At 47.9% G+C, this 20,326-nt stretch overlaps 1 protein-coding gene across 1 annotated transcript in view; it reads right to left on the bottom strand.

Moving 5' to 3' along the window:
- The window catches only part of LHFPL7 (LHFPL tetraspan subfamily member 7), an 83,946-nt gene that overhangs the window by 54,598 nt on the left and 9,022 nt on the right, over positions 1-20,326 (bottom strand). The window contains exon 3 of the mRNA XM_083715268.1: positions 9,236-9,374. Coding sequence (XP_083571394.1) covers positions 9,236-9,374 — 139 coding nt within the window. The remainder of the gene's footprint in view (positions 1-9,235; positions 9,375-20,326) is intronic.

The raw sequence follows: 20,326 nt of genomic DNA, 5'->3' as shown, positions 1-20,326 counted from the left end.
AAAAGCCAGCCAAGTTGTTGGCCATCTCTGCATCCTGTGGCAGTGAGTTCCACGGTTTAGCAATGTGCTGCATGGAGAAGCCCTTTCTTTTGCCTGTCCTGAATCTTCCAATGTTCAGCTTCATTGGATGTTCGTGAGTTCTAGCATCGTGCAGGAGAAAAGCTTTTCTCTGCTCACTTTGCCCACAATAGGCATCCTTCTGTACACCACCTCTATCAGATTTCTGCTTATTCCCCTTTTCTCTAGACAAGAAAGCTGCAAACACTGCAACTTTCCATCACAGGGGAGTCATTCCAGGCCTTGGATCGTCTGGGCTGAAGCTTTTCCCAGCTCTACAATATCCTTTCCGAGTTGAGGCGACCATAAATGTACACAGTATTCGACGTGTGAACTGGAATTTGTGTAAAGGCATTGCAATAATTGGCAGCTTTAATTCTGATCTCTGATAGGGAATTGTTTATAGCTGCTGCGCACTTGAGCCTAAGAGGATTCTCCCTCCTATAACTCAGAGTTGACACCAGGCAGCACAGCACCCTCCCCTCTAGTCCCATTTGGATAGGGCTGTCAGCCTCTTTAACAACAGTATAGTCAATTACTGGCTCAGCACCATCCATCATATGGGGCAAGGGATGCAGCCATAGCTCCCTCTCCTCTCTCAGGTGCACTATTTCTGATGTATTGGGGTGTGTGTGTGCCAATGCTTATGTCACCAAAGCAGTGCCCTCCGTGTGCAAGAGGAGGGTATCAACAGGATCTGCTGAGTCCCGAGGTTTGCAGAAGTACCAACCCGCCCACAAAACCTGAAGTGCAGGGGAGAGAACCCCAAAATAGCCCAACTGAGTACACAGCATGCCCAGAGGTCACTTAATGTCGACAGGTTGGGAGGGATGGAAAGCCAGGTGAGAGGAGCAAAGGAATGGAGTATACTGGAGCAGGGCAAAGCAAACAAACTGGGACCCTTATCAGGAGCAACGCTTTGCTGTAGGCCCCCCCGGATGTTCAAGGGTTTGCAAGGCGGTTTCTTTTATGGCAAAAACTCCAATTTACACATTCCCTAACATCCATCATTTGCACAGATGCCAGACTAAGAGACTGGAGCACAGGGCAGGGTGCTCTTTGCCTCATCTAGCTTATTATTCTCTACACTGACTGGCAGCCACTCTCCAGGATTTCAGAGAAGAGAATGGAAGGGAGAGAGTCTGCATGCAGAAGGTCCTGAGTTCAGTCCCCAGCACCCCCAGACAGAGCTGAGAAAAGAGACTCCTGTCTGAAACCCTGAAGAGCTGCTGCCAGTCAGAGCAGGTAGCACACAGAGGTAGAAGGGAGGTATAGTCCGACTTGGTGCATATGTATAGCAGCTGCACAGCCACAGAAAGGCCCTCTCTAGCCAATCCCTCCATATTGGGGGTAGAGGAGGTTAAATGGATTAGCTGGGCCAGTCTGCTTTCCCACCCAGTTCCACGGGGCACAGACCCCTGGCGTCAGCAATCAGCCTGTCTGCCTTGAGGCTCAAACCTAATCAGGTTAAGCCTGATAACTGCTGGCCAGGGTATCCTCCAGTTCCTGAAGAACTTTGCAAGGGGAACAACAAAAGCCACCCAGAGTTAGGGAATTTAATTAGGTTACTTAAAAAAAAAGGTTAGCGTTGTGTAATCTTTTTTTAATTAACCTTTGCGGGGAGTCCCAATTGGATATTCCAACTGGCTTGCAAAACAGCTGGGAATACTTTCCCTGAAAGAGAGTTCCCTGCAGAAGGGGTGCCCTTGTCAATCCTGTCTCTCCTCTCCCCCCCCCCCCAAAAAAAATCCAATTAAGTCAGAACTAGGGAGACGGTGGTGAAAGCCACATGCCCTCCTATTGAACAGTCTTCACCTCGGTAATCCTATTGACTGGGTGGCAGCTACTTAAGAGAGCTGGCTGCAATCTGCTTACATTAAACACCTCCCCAGCCAGATATTCTTCTAGACATGAGCAGGGAGGATTAAGCAAATGCACAACATCCCTGCGGAGGCTTGCAACATGACGGCCCCTGGGCAGAGACTGCTTCTCTGCAGCTGAGAGACGGGTGTTGCGTCGGAGGACAGCAAAACAAGCATTTTGGAAAGAGGTCTGTTGTTCGCCGCACAATTGGGACACCTCTTCACATGCGATAGGCAACTTTCGCAGGACGGCTCCTAAGCTGAGTTTTCGTCTTATGTTTGGGTACAACAGGACCACATTTTGAATCGAGATGGAAGGCTGCTTCAGGGTTCGATGAACTTTGGACCAGAGACTTAGAGAGACATGGCATGGCTTTGCCTTAAAACTAAAAGCTACGCAGGAAAGGTTCTTGAATCCAAAGAGCTGCCAGCTTTCAGGAAGGCCCTTTTTACAGGCAAGGGCTTTTTAAAAGAGGGAGAGAGAGAGAGAGAGAGAGAGAGAGAGAGAGAGAGAGAGAGAGAAGGGAAGGGAATTGAACTTGCTCTCCAATGGGTCCGTAAAGATGCAGGGATTGACGCGCAACCTGCCAACTGTCCTCCCCTTGAGGGTGTAAATGCTTACCTGGCAGAGCTTCAGAGCAGCTGTTGGCAGGATGCCCGCTCCTTTCAGGGAGGTGAGGCAAGGGGGGGGGAGGGAGACGGAGTCCTGCCCACAAACAGATCAAATAATGATAATCACAGGCTTTCACCAGGCCAGTCTTATATAGACCAGTTCACGAAGGGTAAGACTATGGGTGACTGCCAGCGACAACAACTCTTATGTTCTGCCACCCATGTCGGAGGCAGCATGCCTCTGAATGCCTGTTGCTGGCCACCTCGAGGGGAAAAGGGTTGTTGCTTTCACTCCTCGCTTGTGGGCTTCCCATTGGGGCATCTGGTTGGCCACTGGGAGTCCAGGATGCTGGTCTCCTTTGGCCTGATTAGCAGCTGGTCTTCTGGTTGTCATAGCTGGGTCAAGTGGCTCACATGGAACTCTCCATGGTGCTGATAAAACCTTGCTACCTGGGTGCCTCTTCTGGGTGGATCAGGCTTCGGCCACAACAATGGTGGGAGACTCAGGGCCTTACAGAGTTTGCAGAGACCCACAGTCCCAGCATGACCAATGGGGAGGGACGATGAGAGCTGTGATCCACTGACACTGGGCGTGGGGTTACTGGTCCTCCTTAGCTTCTCAGGGGAGGGGAGAGGAAACAGTGAACCCACTTTTGCACATTGAACTGCAAGACAAAACCTACTTCTTTACTGCATCAGTCACAGTTCACTATGGCGGGGGGGCCGTAGGATATCTGCCTTGCATGCAGAAGGTCTCAAGATCAATCTTTGGTGGAATCTCCAGGTAGGGCTGGGGAAAGTCTCCCTGGCTGAAACCCTGCTGCCAGTCAGTGTTGGCAACATGGAGGTAAATGGATCAATGCTCTGGTTCCGTCTAAATTAGCTTCCTATGCTAATTTTCAAACAGCCTTTAACTCTGGGGTGTCTTTTTAAGCATAAACCACAACACTTCTCTCCTTGGAGATACCATTTAGAAAGTGTTAGAAACTACTACTACTACTACTACTACTACTACTACTGTTGTTGTTGTTGTTGTTGTTGTTGTTGCTACTATTCATAAGCAACAGCTTATGGCAGTCCTCCCACACGACAGCCTTATCAACTTGCCGGTGATCCATAGCGGCCCCGTAAATCTCTCTCAGATGAGCCCCGAAGCTTCTGAGGAGGCGCTAGAAAGGCAGTGACAGATGCTAGAATCACCCCTTCCCTCGGCACCCCCTCCCTGCAAAATGCTGCTTTTCTTTTAAGAAAATGAAAACTACAAATGCATCTGGAACCCTTGAGATTTTGGGATGGAGAGAGTGGGAAGGATTATTGGACCTGGAATTGGATTAAGCCGTTGGCGACAACAGCCAGTTAGCACAGGGGGGCGGAATCCATATGCGAATGCCATGTGGCGTCTCCGTGGGTGGCCGAGAAAGATGCAAGGAGTGCCCGGAGGCAGAACGGAAGCACGTAGTTAAACTATGGAACTCGCTCCCACAGGAAGCAGTGATGGCTACCAAGTTGGACGGCTTCAAAGGAGCATTAGGCAATTGTTTTGAGGAGGAGAGGGCTATGGGTGGTGACTAGCCAAGGATGGCTGTGCTCTGCTAGCGCAGTCAGAGGCCGCGATGCTTCTGAATAAAAGTTGGAGTACAGGATCAGGTTCAAGTTGCTGGTTTTGACCTTTAAAGCCCTACGCAGCCTAGGACCCACGTACCTACGGGACCGCCTCTCCTGTTATGCCCCGCGGAGGACCTTAAGGTCCACAGATGACAACATTTTGGAGGTCCCAGGTCGCAAAGTGGTTAGATTGGTCTCAACTAGGGCCAGGGCCTTTTCAGCACTGGCCCCGACTTGGTGGAAGGCTCTGTCACAAGAGACCAGGGCCCTGCAGGACTTGACATCTTTCCGCAGGGCCTGCAAGACAGAGCTGTTCCGCCTGGCCTTTGGTTGGGACTCAGTCTGATCCTTATGTTTCCCTGCCCTTATGGTCTTGATATATTGGCTACTTTTAAAATGAGGCTGCATTTTAAATTGCATTTTAACCTGTATTTTTTTTAAAAAAAAATCTTTTCTTTTCCCCCTATTATGTTTTTACTGTGATTTTATTGGTGTTAGCTGCCCTGAGCACAGCTCTGGCCAGGGAGGACAGGGTATAAATAATATTTTATTATTTTATTATTATTATGTTGCAGGAGGGAGAGTGCTGTTGTGCTTGTATCCTGCTTGCTAGTTTCCCATTAGGGCATCTGGTTGGCCACTGTGAGAATAGGATACTAGGCTACATGGGCCATTGGCCTGATCCAGCAGGTCCATCTTATTCCTGGAGGTGTGTTAGGAGGGAACTGCAATTCTTCAGCTGTTTTAGTAGCATCGTCAGTCTGTCTGATGCTTAGATGCAATACAACAAGGCAGGTCTCTGCCCTGAGATGCCTCCAATCAAAAATTCAACACAGCGGTGAGTGGTGAAATAATACGAGGAGCAGAGGGAAGCAAGATGTGGACTAATAATAATAATAGTAATAATAATAATTTATTTATATCCTGCCCTCCCAGCCAAAGCTGGGCTCAGAGGGGCTAACAACAGTAAAATGATAAAACATTCTAAAATCATTTCATTATAAAATTAATTCAAGTCAGATTAATGGCAACCATTGGGCTAGAGTTCTGTGAAGATTGCCAAAGGAGGGAGTCAGGCTGTGCCCTGGCCTGTACTCCACCGGGAGCCAGTGCAGCTGATATAGCACTGGGTGAATGTGATCTCGCAGCGAGGACCCCGTAAGGAATCTCGCCGGGGCTTTCTGCACCCGCTGGAGTTTCTGGGTGAGTCTCAAGGGCAGCCCCACGTAGAGCAAGTTACAATAATCCAGTCTGGAGGTGACCGTCGTGTGGATCACAGTGGCTAGGTCAGGGCGAGGGAGGTAAGGAGCCAACTGCTTAGCTTGGCAGAGATGAAAAAATGCCGCCAATGATAATTTCTGAAAAAATTATCAGAACATTTTGGACAGTATAAACGCACCAGGAGAATATAGGGAGCTGTCTTATTACAGACCATTGGGTCAATCCAGTACAGAAGAGTTTGCACTGAATGGCAATGGCTCGCCAGAATTTCAGGTGGGGAACATTCCCGGTCCTACCCAGAGATGCCAGCAATGGAATCTGCAAAAAAAGCAACTGTTCTCCTACTGATCTAAAGCTCCTCGCCTAAAAATAAACCACGATTCCAGGCCTCATGGCTCTGAATCAAAGGTTCAGGAGTAGATGAAGTTGCCTTTGTCAGATCTTCCTCTCCTGTTGCTTAGTACTGTCCACACTGACAGGCAGCAGCCCTCCGGGATTTCAGGCTGGTGCCCTGCATTGAATCAGACCATTGGGTCTATCTAGCTCGGTGCTGTCTGCACTGACTGGCAGCTGCTCTGCAGGTGATATTCTCAGCCCTACCTGGATATGCTGGGAATTGCAAAGCAGGGCTCTGTCGCAGAGCTATGTCCCTTCCCCACTCAAAAAACAGAACAAAACACCCCATGTGACGTTACTGGGAGACCACCTTATTTAAAATTCAGCTTACTTTTGGGCTCTTTCTTTTAAACAGGAGAGAAATGGTTCCTGAACCCAGCTTCAGCTGGGGAGGGCAGGATATAAATTATTATTATTATTATTCCTGCCAGGGTGGAAAACTGGCCAAGTGGAGGTCTTTGCTACCTTCAGCCCTTGGGCTGCCCTCAACACTCCAAAGCACATTTTTGTACATTTTTATTCCAAATCATCTTTGCCCAAATAGGGATGGGTAGGAGAAATCCTTTTTTAAAAAAAAATTAAACAAAAAGATTGGGGAACTGTTGCGAGGATTTAAAAAGCCCTCTGGAGAGAAACTGGCTTGGTTGTTGTTGTTGTTTTTAATGACTATTCTCAAGACTCAAGCTCCGAAATGCTCAAGTTTCATTTTCCTGGCATTGGTGCAAAGGTACCAACCTGAAGTATGCTTAAGGATGGGAGAGAAATTTAATTTTGTTTGCAGATTGGTTCAGAAACCGGCAGATTAGGCAGTTTCCCATTACAACGCAAGAAAGGTAACCCAACAACCCTTTGAAATCTACCATTTGTCATATTTTGCAACCCCAACCAAGCCAAAGGCATGTATTAGGAGAGTTGTGCATCAAAGAGTATACTTTAGTGAAACTCTCTCTCACACAAACAAGCGTATTAGGGGAAACTGCTTGCATAAAAAATACAGTGGTAGAAGAGTTTGGATTTGATATCCCACTTTATCACTACCCAAAGGATTCTCAAAGTGGCTAACATTCTCCTTTCCCTTCCTCTCCCACAACAAACACTCTGTGAGGTGAGTGGGGCTGAGAGACTTCAGAGAAGTGTGACTGGCCCAAGGTCACCCAGCAGCTGCATGTGGAGGAGCGGGGAAGCGAACCTGGTTCACCAGATTACGAGTCCACCGCTCTTAACCACTACACCACACTGGCTCTCTGGTACCTCAGGTTAAGTACTTAATTCGTTCCGGAGGTCCGTTCTTAACCTGAAACTGTTCTTAACCTGAAGCACCACTTTAGCTAATGGGGCCTCCTGCTGCCGCCGCATGATTTCTGTTCTCATCCTGAAGCAAAGTTCTTAACCCGAGGTACTATTTCTGGATTAGCAGAATCTGTAACCTGAAGCGTATGTAAGCTGAAGCATCTGTAACCCGAGGTACCACTGTATGTATATTAGTCAAAACTGCATAGAAAAACGTGTATTGTGAGAAACTCACCCTAAAATGCTAAATAATTTTCATGAGAGTCTTCCTGTCTCCCACATCCTAGTCCAACACTCTTACCACTACAGCCACACTGGCTTTCCGATGTGGAAATGCGAAAAACTGAATTGGAGATTGGGGGGGGGGGGAATGGGAAGTGGTGTAGGTAACTGTGACACATTTGCTCATCCTTAATCTGGAGCTAAGCTGTGTCACCCCTGACAGACACCATTGCCATCGTCCCCCCATGTTTAAAAGGGAGGAAAGAGACTGCAGCAACTAAATAAAACAAAGGATCCCTGGGCGGTAGAAATGAGAGATTCCGCGCTGGTGGTAAACAGACTACAGAACTGGAAGCTGGATTGACAAAGGAGAATTTACTGTTCCATGTATAATCAAGCTAATGAGGTCATTTAAGACGTTTGTCCCTGCCTTTTCTTCCTGGCCTCAGCGCACAAACCATGGCCCAGGAAGCACCATGCCTCTTAATTTCAGTTCGCTGTGGATTAATGGTGCTTTGAAAAGCAGTGCCTTTTCCAGTCAAAAGTAATAATCTGAAATCAATTGGGATTCAGGTCGTAAGGCTACTCTTGGGTACCTCACGCCGCTCGCCCATCCCTCCTCCCCTCCACCTGCTAGCTTTGGTCTTCTTCATCAAGAAACCCAGGCGCTGTCTCCGCTTGAACAGCAAAAGCAGCAAAAATAAATAAACAATGTCATTGTGGTTTATCTATCTATCTACTGGCACAGGGGGCAAATGGGAAGAAGAACAGGCAAAGAATCGCAGGAGCAAATGTACTCCCTTCCACAGGGAGCGCTCTGTGGAGAGCGTTCTCCGTAAAACAAGGCGAGGCAAATTTAAGTTTCTAGTCCACTATGTGTTCCATGGAGAAGGTTCACATATTCTCAGCAGAGGCGCATCCAAGTTTCTAGTTCACTGGAGCAAAACATGTTTTTAAAAAGTCTAGAAAAACACCAGTAGCAAAGACGGAATAAGCTCAAGGAAAAATTCAGTGAATATAAATTGATTAAAGCAACAAGGAAATAGGAAACATTTTTTAAAAATATACATAAGATATAAGATATATATTGTTCTATAGATATGTACGTATCTACACCCACACAGTTGAAATTCTTCTTTAGAAAATTAAATGGCTAAATCAGGGATGGGGAACCTCTGGCCCTCCAAGCCTCTCTATCCAGCCCTCCGGATTCTTCCTAGGCCACACCTCTCCTTGAGTGTTTTTGCCTGGCTGGAAATGTGCCTTTTACCTCTTATCATGCCTCTTTCCTTGCCTGGATGGAGAGAGGGGTTTGTGAATGTGGGTGTAGAAACTAGCCTACTGCAGCAAGGCAAGATTCACATTTCTGGCTCCACCTACTCTGCTGCCGCATGTGGCCCCCAGAAGGCTGCTCAGAAGGGAATACGGCCTTCGGGATTCTAAAGGTCCCCCTTCTCAGAAGAATTACCGACGAAAGAAGAATGGTGGATGAAACTGATGGACTATGCAGAATTAGATAAATTAACAGGAAGGGTTAGAAACCTGCGGGACTAGAAATTCTTAGAAGACTGGAGTAAAGATACAAACTGTTTGAAAAGTAATTGTAATGAACAGATTTCGCTAGTAGGACTGCAAGAAGTTCTGTAAGGGGGACTATTTGAAATATTGCAAGAAAGACTAAGAGGAGAGTTATTAGTTAATGATGATTAAGAGTAATAGAGAAATTAAGAAATGCAGAATAAGTGATAAAGAACAAAAATCATCAGAGGTGTTGACGGAAGTCTAAAACATTGTATAAGATAAGAAGTTATGTTATATGATTGTTGGAAATGATATCTTTAAAAAACCAATAAAAATGTGTGTGTGTGTATTTACACATATATAAAAGGTCCCTCTTCTCTGCTGTAAACAGTTGATCCAGTTAAACTCACAGATACAAGTTTCAAAAAAAGGATGGTTTATAGACTTACCCGCTGCTGTCTGAATATAGCCCGCCAGGGTGCAGACCCTCCTCTCGCACGGCCCACTGGGCAGGAAGATCACAATGACAGCCAGGAGGGAGCTGAAGGCTAGGAGAGCACAGCCCCCCGAACAGAGCACAGCACTCGTCTGAAAATATGAATAAAAAAACCCACTTTCATTGTTACAGTTATACTTCCCTTGCCTCCATGTTCTCCTCTTCCCGCTTTTTATCCTCACAACCACCCTGCGAGGTAGGTTAGGCTGAGAGCCTGAGCCCAAAGTCACCCAGCGAGTTTCTGGCTGAGTGCGGGATTTGAACCCTGGTCTCCGGGGTCCCAGTCCAGCACTCTAACCTCTACACCACACAGGCTCTCTGATGCGCCGCTGTTCAATTAGCATTTGTTGACCCTCTGGTTATCTGCTTCAAGCCAATAAATTAAGAGGTGTGCCGTCATAAGTACGGTGGGTAAAAAGTCGACAGGTCTGGGAGGTTCAAACAAGCTGGAGCGACATGCTCTGTAGAGCACCAGATTTTGCTGGACGCCCAACTCCCGCCATCTCTGACCACTGGTCATACTGGCTGCCAGGAGCTGGAGCCCAGCATCAACTGGGGGTCAGAGGGTCAAAGGGGTGAGTGGGCAAGGAAGAAGATAACGTCTTCCATTTGTACACACACACCCTGTTAAGACTATCCTTATCGCTACCACAAGCACTTCTAATACCAAACTTGGACGGTCGCGTGCCAATCATTTTGGTGGCCTCAAAACAAAGAAGGCATTTTTCACATTCACAGTGGGCAGGAATTCTACCTCTATATCTGCTTGTTAAAAAAAAGTTAAACTCATACATTGACAGATGAAACAATATATGATTTCTGCAGTGGTGTAGCGTGGGGGGTGCAGGGGGGGCCGGCCGCACTGGGCTCAATATCTGGGGGTTAGGGTTAGGGGGCGCAAATCCACGGGTTAGGGGGCGCAAATCCATGGGTTAGGGGGCGCAAATTACTTGCCTTGCCCCGGGTGCTGACAACCCACACGACGCCACTGGATTTCTGACATGACTGAGAATCGCAGAGCCAGAGACAAAGAAGTTTAGAGTGTTAAAATCGAGATGTAGAAATATGGAAATAACGATGAGAAGCAGGATTGAGATTTGGAGATATGCTTCAAGGTCCAGACTATGGGAAGTCCAAAAATTAATAATTACAATTTGGAAGATAATTTGATCTTTTTTATTTTAGTTTTTTATTTTTATTGGATTATGACTTGATATGTTAATTGGATGTTTTTTATTGGAAACTTAATAAAAATGATTTAACAGCAAAAAAAGTTAAACCCACCCCAACCCCCCAAATGGCCTGACAATGTCTCCTACTCAGTGAGTTCCCAACTGGGTGTGTCTGGCGGGGAGAGGGAATTGGCTTGCTTGAGCCCTTAACACAATACCTGGGGAAGAAAATGTTGGGTTGGGGGTGAGGCAGGACATGTGAGCCAGGAGATTAAACCCTCTTTAGGGGCTGGACCTGGATTGTCCGGCACGCACAGCAGCTACTCTGTCGCTGAGCCGGTCTTTCTGCAAACAAAAAACCATTAGCCTTATTTCTTAACACTTTTTCATTAAATGCACAGGTACAGCAAAGGCAGGTACCCCTCTTTTAATCCAGGGGTAGGGACCTTCACCAGCCCTTCTGGGCCACCTTTCAGGGGCCACATGCCAGACATGGGAGGAGCAATAAAGGTAAAGGGACCCCTGACCATTAGGTCCAGTTGTGGCCGACTCTGGGGTTGCGGCACTCATCTCGCTTTATTGGCCAAGGGAGCCGGCGTATAGCTTCCGGGTCATGTGGCCAGCATGACTAAGCCGCTTCTGGCGAACCAGAGCAGCACACGGAAACGGCGTTGACCTTCCCGCCGGAGTGGTACCTACTTATCTACTTGCACTTTGACATGCTTTCGAACTGCTAGGTGGGCAGGAGCAGGGACCGAGCAACGGGAGCTCACCCCGTCGCGGGGATTTGAACCGCTGACCTTCTGATCGGCAATTCCTAGGCTCTGTGGTTTAACCCACAGCACCACCCGCATCCCAAGGGAGGAGCCATAGAAAGATGCATATCCAGCCCAGCAGAAGTACCCATGGATGGTGCAAAGCAAGGGCCATAGAGGGGAATCACCTGCAGGTGGAAGTATGTGGCCTGGAGAGAGTTCTGTGGCCCAGGCAGAGGAGCCTGAAGGGCCAACGCCTTTTGTTCTTACACAGAATAATTAAAGAACATTATTTGTCTCACAGGAAGCAGAACACAGGATGGATCAGGACCCGGGTTTGCTCCCCAACTCCCTGTAACACACGCACACCTCTCGCAGTCCCTTTCGTGCCGTTAAATCTATCGCCCACGGTTCACCCGCCGCTCGGTCCCCAGGGTGATCAGGATGCCAGCAGTTGAGCATTAATAGGAAATGTATTACATGCTTGGTGGGATTAGAGATTGAACACACAAGTGCCATTAGAGGCTGCCGACGCGTCTCGCTGCCTCCGCTGATAGATTAAACGGATCCAGTTACCAGCCCTGTCGGCCGCTCCTGAACGTCCCTTAATTAAAATGCACCCTTCGCAGAAGGCGCCCAGCCAGTCAGGGAGAACAGAAGCACCTCTGTGTACATTGCATGTATTTTTATCGTCGCAAAGCCGCTTTCGAGGGCTAGATGGTGAAAAGCAGGAGATACATTTTTAACATAGACAAATGAATACGTTTCAAATCAGGAAGGCTATTGTGCATGTCAGAGCTGCCCGAGGTCCCAGCTCACAAAGGACCAACGCCAGTTCGTTGTTATATACAAAACTCTTTATTGAAGTTCAGTTTCGATTTCAAAGCCGCGGCACGCAGCTCTACGTCTTAAACTCTAGACCGCTGAAGCTCCGTCTGAATCTCCTCCCCCCTGACACCAGTTTAAGACTCTAGCCTTGCTCCACCTCTTCCTTTGCTCTTTCCTCCTCTGGGTCCGCCTGTCCACTGGGGTCTTGCCCTTTCTAGACTCTTCTGACGCTGAGTCCCCTGAGTCTTCCCCCTCCCTCCGGCGGGCTTTAGGACCTGGTTCCCAATCCGGGTTTCCTGCTGTGCCGCGCGCCTGTACATTCAAACTTGGCGCGCGCGCCCAGCCGGCAACCTTCCTCCTGACCGTTACACTGCTCCTGTCACTGCTTCCCCCTTCGGAGAGGCTAGCTGGACCTGACTTCCCCTCCGTTTCCTCACTCTGTGATAGAGGCGTGGCCAGCCCTGATTCACCTTCTCTCCCTGCTGGATGAGAAGCTGGCCCTGATACATGGGACTCTTCCCCCCCACTACGCTCTGGTGGAGGAGCTGGTCCTGATCTCCCGCTGCTGCTTTGGGAGTTCCCACTGGCCCCTTGCTTCTGGTGTGTCCCCCCTGGGACCCCCCTTGCCCTGGCCATCGGCGCCCCCCTCTGGGAATCTTCTGATTCGCTGGAGAAGCTCATGGAATCTCTCGGGCCACTTTCATACTCCCCTACGCTGCCCTCCGATTCTTCCCCTTCGCTCTCCATTTCCTCTCTCCCCTGTGCCTCTGCTCCTGAGCCCCTGACAGTGCAGAAGATGGAGCAGGACTTAAGGATCAAGGAGTGGAAACTGCAATAATTTCAACACTTGGTAATTGCCAGTGGAATCTGCATCTTTTTAGAAGTTCCTATGTGCACTTGCCACACATAGAAGAAGAAGAGTTTGGATTTGATATCCCGCTTTATCACTACCCGAAGGAGTCTCAAAGTGGCTAACAATCTCCTTTCCCTTCCTCCCCCACAACAAACACCCTGTGAGGTGAGTGGGGCTGAGAGACTTCAAAGAAGTGTGACTGGCCCAAGGTCACTCAGCAGCTGCATGTGGAGGAGCGGGGAAGCAAACCTGGTTCACCAGATTACGAGTCCACCACTCTTAACCACTACACCACTACTACACTCTACTACATAGAGAGGTTCTCATCTCTCGGCTCTTTAGTATGCTGTCCACAGATACTTTGCCCAAGAATTACACCCGAGAAGAACCCTGATGAGCCCTCTCCTTCCCGCCCCCAAATAGCAGGAAAAGAACATTTCACGTGCACGCAGTAATTTAGAGATTCCATTCGGTATTCATAGCTGTAATTCATTTCCTCAACCAACACCTTCTCTCCCCCACTCACCCGCCATACTACATGGGCTCGTAAAAGAAATTCATTTTGCTCCTTTCTTCACCCGCATCATCCGGGGGCTAGATAAGCTCCCATTAATGGAGGCATGACCTGGCGCCACGCAGCCGGGGAACGCTTTAGATGCTGCCTACTGGCTCCAGGCCAGAAGCCACATGCTTCTAGCACGAGGGGGAGAGGGGAATGCTCTTGCACCCCCTCTGTGTGTTTCCCATTACCTGGTGTGAGAACAGGATGCTGGACTAGATGAGACCCCTCTGGCATGATCCAGTAGCCAGGCTCTTCTGTTAGTCTTAGCTGGGGCAAGCCATTCACTTGGAACTCTCTGCCTCATGGGTACCTTCTCTGGATGGACCAGGCTTCAGCCACAGCTGTGGTGGGGCAACCATTGGCCCCCCAGCCAGTATGAGCAATGGGCAGGGACCATGAGAGCTCCCGGTATGCCCCACGGAGGACCTTAAGGTCCATAAACAGCAACACCCTAGAGGTCCCGAGCCCTAAGGAAGTCAGATTAGCCTCAACCAGAGCCAGGGCCTTTTCAACACTGGCTCCAGCCTGGTGGAACGCTCTGCCTCATGAGACCAGGGCCCTGCAGGATCTGATTTCTTTCCGCAGGGCCTGTAAGACAGAGTTGTTCCGCCTGGCCTTTGGCTTGGAACCAATTTGATTCCCTCCCCCTCTTACTTTTTTCCTTTCTTCTTCTGTGTTGGAACTCCTATTTGGGCACTTCCCTGGCTTTTTCTGGCCCATGTAGGACCAGTCTGGATAATTAGCCTTGGTGAAGACTTGACGTTTTTATCCCCAAAAAAGTTTTTGATTGAGTTTCCACTAAAATGAGGCTGCATTTTAATGTTTTAATGTTGTATTTTAATTTTTTTTTTTAAGCTGTATTCTAATGCATTGTTTTTATATTTGGTGTTAGCCGCCATGAGCCCAGTCTTGGCTGGGGAGGGCGGAGTATAAATAATAATAATAATAATAATAATAATAATAATAATAATAATGAAATCCGCCAACATTTTTTGGGTGGGGGGCAGCTCCTCCATAGCTTCTTCTGTTCTTAAGGGAGGAAGGTGGAGAATGACACCTCTTTTGCATATAGATCTGTACACTGAAAGTTCCAGCAGAGCATTTCTGATTGTCTCATTTGGGGGAAGCGGAACTCTCCATGGTGCTGAAACCACTGGCCTCCTTGCCTGGTGGGGCAAGCGGCTCACTTGGAACTCACCATGGTGCTGAAACAGCTTAAGAGTTGTGGGCTGCGGGATTCCAACTCCCAGCATGACCAATGGGGGCCGGGCCAGTGGGAGGGGGTGGCCCTCCAGGTGTGTGCCTTCCCATTTGGAAGCAGCTTTCTCTTTGTCCTCCAAGCTGATTAAAGCAAATCCCTCTGCCCCATATCAAGGAGGGGTTTTTATAACTCTCCCCCAATAATCCATGCATTGCTGGGAACCGCACAATAATAATATAAGAAGATACCTCAACCTTCTCTCGTCTACATAATTAATCAAGAGGGAAGAAGTAGCCCCCCTGCACACACACACTCAAAAACACAACGTAGTGGTCTGCATGTGATTATTAGCCAGTGCTTCTGCATTTTCAATGATAATTTCATTTCTGATCTGCCATCTTGATGTATTATTTACTGGAACCGAGCAAGAGATTACTCCACTCCCTGCCTCCCATGCCTCTCCCCACCCCCTTCGCCATCACCATCACTCGGCTTGCTTCAGAGTTTCCCTGCGGGGGAATGGAGCTTCCATTTAAGGTTGGGGGGGTAGAGAGGAAAGTCTGTGCCAGAAGCTGCATTCATGCAAGGAAACAGATTGCCTCTCAGCTCCCGGGGATGACAGGCTGTGTGTTTATAAAAGAGCAGGGAATGGCCTCGGCTGAGCAGGGGAGCACCTGTTCTGCATGCAGAAGGGTCCAGGTTCAACCCCCGTCATGTCTAGGTGAGATAGTTGGACCAACGGTCTGGCTCAGTTTAAGGAAACTTCCTGTTTAATTCAGTCGCTTCATCCAGAGGCATGAGGAATAGCATCTCACTTTATATTTAGGGAAAGAACGGCAGCTCAGAGACTGCCTGTGCTCAGTCTCCAAGTAGGGCTGGGAACATCCCGCTATCTGAAACTCTGGAAACTAGACAACAAAAGAACGGACAATACCAAGCCAGGCAAACTAATGATTAGACTCAGTGTAAGTGACACGGGTGGCGCTATGGGTTAAACCACAGAGCCTAGGGCTTGCCAGTCAAAAGGATGGCGGTTCAAATCCCCGCAACGAGGGGAGCTCCTGTTGCCAACCTAGCAGTTCGAAAGCACAAAAGTGCAAGTAGATAAATAGGTACCGCTCCAGCGGGAAGGTAAACGGCGTTTCCGTGCACTGCTCTGGTTCACCAGAAGCAGATTGGTCATGCTGGCCACATGACTTGGAAGATGTCTGTGGACAAACGCCAGCTCCCTCGGCCTATAGAGCGAGATGAGCATGCAACCCCAGAGTTGTCCGCGACTGGACTTAACGGTCAGGGGTACCTTTACCTTTACAGCAATTTTTCATGTTCCTATGATTCATCCTGAAGTGCAAAGTATCTGCTAACTGTGGATGCAAAAAAACCACAACCACCACAACAACCCTGGAAAAATAAGGAGCCTCTTCCGACTTGTCTGCCTGCCAAGCAGACTCACACGGTGAAGGCGGCCAATTCGTCTGTGTCCTGCACAATGGCAGGTCCCACAGAAATGCAGAGCGCTTTTTTTAAAACGGCACCACTTCTCTAAAACAGGAAAACTAAATTACTGTGATCAGCTGCTAGAACAATAAAAAAACAGCCACACACACCCGTCTTTGACCTTTCGGGAAGTCAGAGCCTCCCTTGTCCTTTACTACAGAGCAGGAAGGAAATATGGGGTGAGAGAGAGAGAAACAGGAAAGAGTTGGAAGGGAATTTGCCAAAAATAGTTCAGTGGCAAAAGGATAGGCTGACTGGGGAAAGACACAAAAACACAATGTGTCCCGCCCGTGCTTAACAATTGCAGCATCTGTTGATACGTTTATTTATCTGGGGGGAAGGGAGCTTTTTACCATGCAATGTCAGCCACTAGATGGAAGAGAGAACACTCCCATTCACATCTCCCTGGGCTCAGAGATCTTCAGAGGAGGCCTTTCTCTCAGTCCTGCCTCCCTCACAGGCAGGCTTGGTGGGGATGCAGGAGAGGGCCTTCTTGGTGGCTGCCCCAAGACAGCTTTGGAACTCCCTGCCTAGAGAAGCTAGAGTGACTCCCTGCTTGCTATCCTTCCGCCGGCAGGCTTTGTGGAACTGACTGCTATTTTCAAGGAAAGGGCTTATAATAATTCTGTGCTGTTTTTACTGTCTGTATTTTAACAGATTTGTTTTAAATATTGTTTGAATTAGATTGATTACTTCTTAACTAATATTTTTCATATGTTTTTTAGCTTTCGGTATCTTATACGGGTTGTTTTAATTCATGTAAGCCACCTTGAGTCCCAGTCTGGGTTAAAGTCAGGATATAATTAAATATTATAATAATAAAAGAAGAATACATTTTACATAATAATAATAATAATAATAATAATAATAATAATAATAATAATAATAATAATTTATTATTTATACCCTGCCCAACTGGCTGGGTTTCCCCAGCCACACTGGGTGGCTTCCAACAAAATATTAAAATACAGTGGTCTGTTAAACATTAATAGCTTCCCTAAACAGGGCTGCCTTCAGATGTCATCTAAAACTCTGGTAGTTGTTTTTCTCTTTGACATCTGGTGGGAGGGTGTTCCACAGGGTGGGTGCCACCACCAAGAAGGCCCTTTGCCTGGTTCCCTGTAACTGCATATAGTCACTCACACACTTTTCTCTCTACCCTCCATCCAGGCAAGCAAGGGACATTGTCCGAGTCCAAGGACACATTCCCAGCCAGGCAAAACCATTCAAGGAGAGTGTGAAGCCGGGCTGGTGAGGGGCGTGGCCTGAGGAGAGGAGGCGTGGCCTGGGGAGAGTTCCAGGGGGCCAGAGGGACAGACCTGGGGGGGGGGCTGCATTTGGCTCCTGATCAGAGGTAATCTCTGACCAAAGACACTCTGGGTATCTTAACAGGAAAGTCAGTCTTCGCCAACCAGGTGGGGAACAGGGACACAAGTTCTTATCCTCGGCCTTCAAAATAATCTGTTGAGCACGTTTTAATTCAACTGTGAATTAACTAACCAATTTAAGTATTGTTCCGCATACAGGTCTTAAAGTTTCGTGTGTGTTTTTTAAACCGAGAGGATGGCTGAAGCTCACACCTCGTGCCACCCACCGAAAAGGTAATACAGAGATTTATACAGGTCTGTCATTAATCAGGATTTATTAGGCCACATAAAGGCATATTGATGGGCCCGCCAAGAGGCTCTTAATTTGTTTGGGGGATAAACAATTAATCACCCTCAGGAGTAGGATTGGGGGTGGGAAGAGAAGCAGGAGACAGGGAGATTTTATGGCCTTTTGTTGGCAGGGAAATAATTCAAAAAAATAGATTCTGCTTGTGGGATCAAAAGAGATCAATAGTGACCAAGAGAGGAGAATGAAACCATGGAAAGCACCTCCCTAGTTAAGGAGTAGTAGAAGCCGAGTCCTCAAACTATGGGGAAGGGGGACCCGCTTGTGTCTGGAGGGGGGAAGGGTGTCACAATTAAAACGCACATGTTTAGGAAGCTGACAACCTGACTAAACAGGAGCACTGGGCCCAACTTGTGCATTTGGCAACCTCACAAGTTAATGTTTATTACAGACAATGATGACATATTCATTCTCTACAAATAGTGCTTTTAAAACAAGTACCAAACCTCTTTATTCTATCCTTTTATTAGAAAGTTAAGTAAAGCTGTTTGTAACAAGAGGGAAGAAGAGAATTTCAAATACTTGGATTCTGCATATTTTATTGGTAAACTCTCAAAATTCTAAAGAAGCCAGGCTAAAAAAAATAACAACCTGGCTGTTATCTACATGGGGAGAGTTCCAGGGGGCCAGAGGGAGAGACCTGGGGGGGGGGGGCTGCATTTAACTCCTGATCAGAGGTTCCTCAGCCTTGCTCTATAAGCAGCCTCTGAGCTCATACATGTACCAACCCACCAGTGGGTTTTTCCCTTTGCCAGGACTATGAATTGGAGAAGGCTGCTCGGTCATCCAGCCACCGTGGCAATCTATTAAGAGAGACTGATGATGCGTAGATTCATAGAGTTGGAAGGGACCCTCCAAACATCATCTAGTCCAACCCCCTTCAATGCAGGAATCACAGTTTAAGCATCCCAGACAGGTAGCCTTCCAACATCTGTTGAAAAGCATCCAAGAAAGGAGCCCAGCAGCTTCTGAGTGAGTCAGTTACGCTGTCAAACTGCAAACAGAGCAACTGAGTTTAATGCTCTTAATTTTGTTCTGTCGTATCTCAATCGTGAACTCTCAAAATTCTAAAGAAGTCAGGCTAAAAAAAAATAACAACCTGGCTGCTATCTACAAGCTCCAAGCTCCAATCTACAAGCTCCCCAATCATAGGTGGAAGTGCTCTGATGTCACAGAATGCTCAGAGAAGCCCAAATGACTCATCAGGGAAGCAAGCAGGATTGGAGTCAGGGGGTAGAGCCAATTGGGGTGTGGGGAGAAGATACTTATTTTGCTCAAGTTCTCTTTGATTCATTGCTCTTCACACCACATGTGGCCACATCTACACAGAAAAATCCTGAGAGCTGTAGTTTGCTAAGGACAATGATTAGGGTTAGGGTTGGACTAGATGGAAACTGCAGCTCTAGGGGTAAACTACAATTCCCAGGATCATTTGGGGGTTGGACTAGATGACCCTTGCAGCCCCTTCCAACTGTACAGTTCTATGATTCTATCACCTCTGCTCACCCGCCAAGTCGACTGGGGGTGGAGAATATCTGTGGTACTCCAGATGTTGTTGGACTGGACTTCCAACTCCCACCAGCCTCAACCAGCATAGCTCCATGGACAGGGTCAATAATGGGAGCTGCAGCCAAGCACCATCTAGGAGGATTGCACATCCCTAGCCCTGAAACACAACAGTTGACATGTGGTTTGCAAGCACAGTAAAAGGAAACGTTCAGGAGAAGTGCCAGAGTTCAAAGACTTGAGGAAACACAAAGTTAGGATCAAAAGTAAGTTGTGGGGGCACCCGGGAGGTCATCCAAACCAACCCCCTTTCCAAAGGGACAGCGATCTGTCCCTGAAAAGTGCCTGCCTACCCTTCTCTTAAAAGCCCTCACTCTTTGAGCAGAGTTATCAGAGGTCCGGGTAAAATGAAGTTGCACTGAACTCTGCACATGGTCAGCGATACTATGGTTTTTTTCCCCATTTATTGAACGCAGTGGAGAAGTGCAATCGTACTGGACTCTGCAGATGCTCAGCAACACTCGTTTCCCTAGAAACGCCCTCATGCTGCAGGGGATGAGGATTCAAAAACAGAAAGGAAGCCTTTCTTAATGTGATGCTTTCATCTCCCCTGATCTATGAATAGATTCCAGGCTGCGCCTTTTTGCAGTCAGCCCCACAACCCCCAAGCACCCTTCCATTCACATACGCGATCATCTCCAAGCTGCAGCCGTGAGAGTTGACCAGAGCTGACAGCGTCGGTTCGTGCGCAAAGGCTGCAGACGACAATTGCCTTTATTTTCCATAGCAAATGAAAACCAAAGCAATCCTGCAATCGGAGGTGATGGAAGAGGCTGAGCAAGGGTAAAGTCATAGTACCAACAGGCAGTATTGCATAGTGGTTAGAGTGGTTACAGGTACCCCCCAGTGTAGCAGGCAACGGGGCATGAGGTGGGGAACCCTGCCAGTCAGAGTTGCCAACAGTGGGTAGATGTGCAAATAACTCTGCCTTGGTTT

Source organism: Podarcis gaigeae (assembly GCF_964106915.1).
Source record: "Podarcis gaigeae genome assembly, chromosome: 15".
NCBI lineage: Eukaryota > Metazoa > Chordata > Lepidosauria > Squamata > Lacertidae > Podarcis > Podarcis gaigeae.
This window is presented reverse-complemented; position numbering and strand designations above follow the sequence as displayed.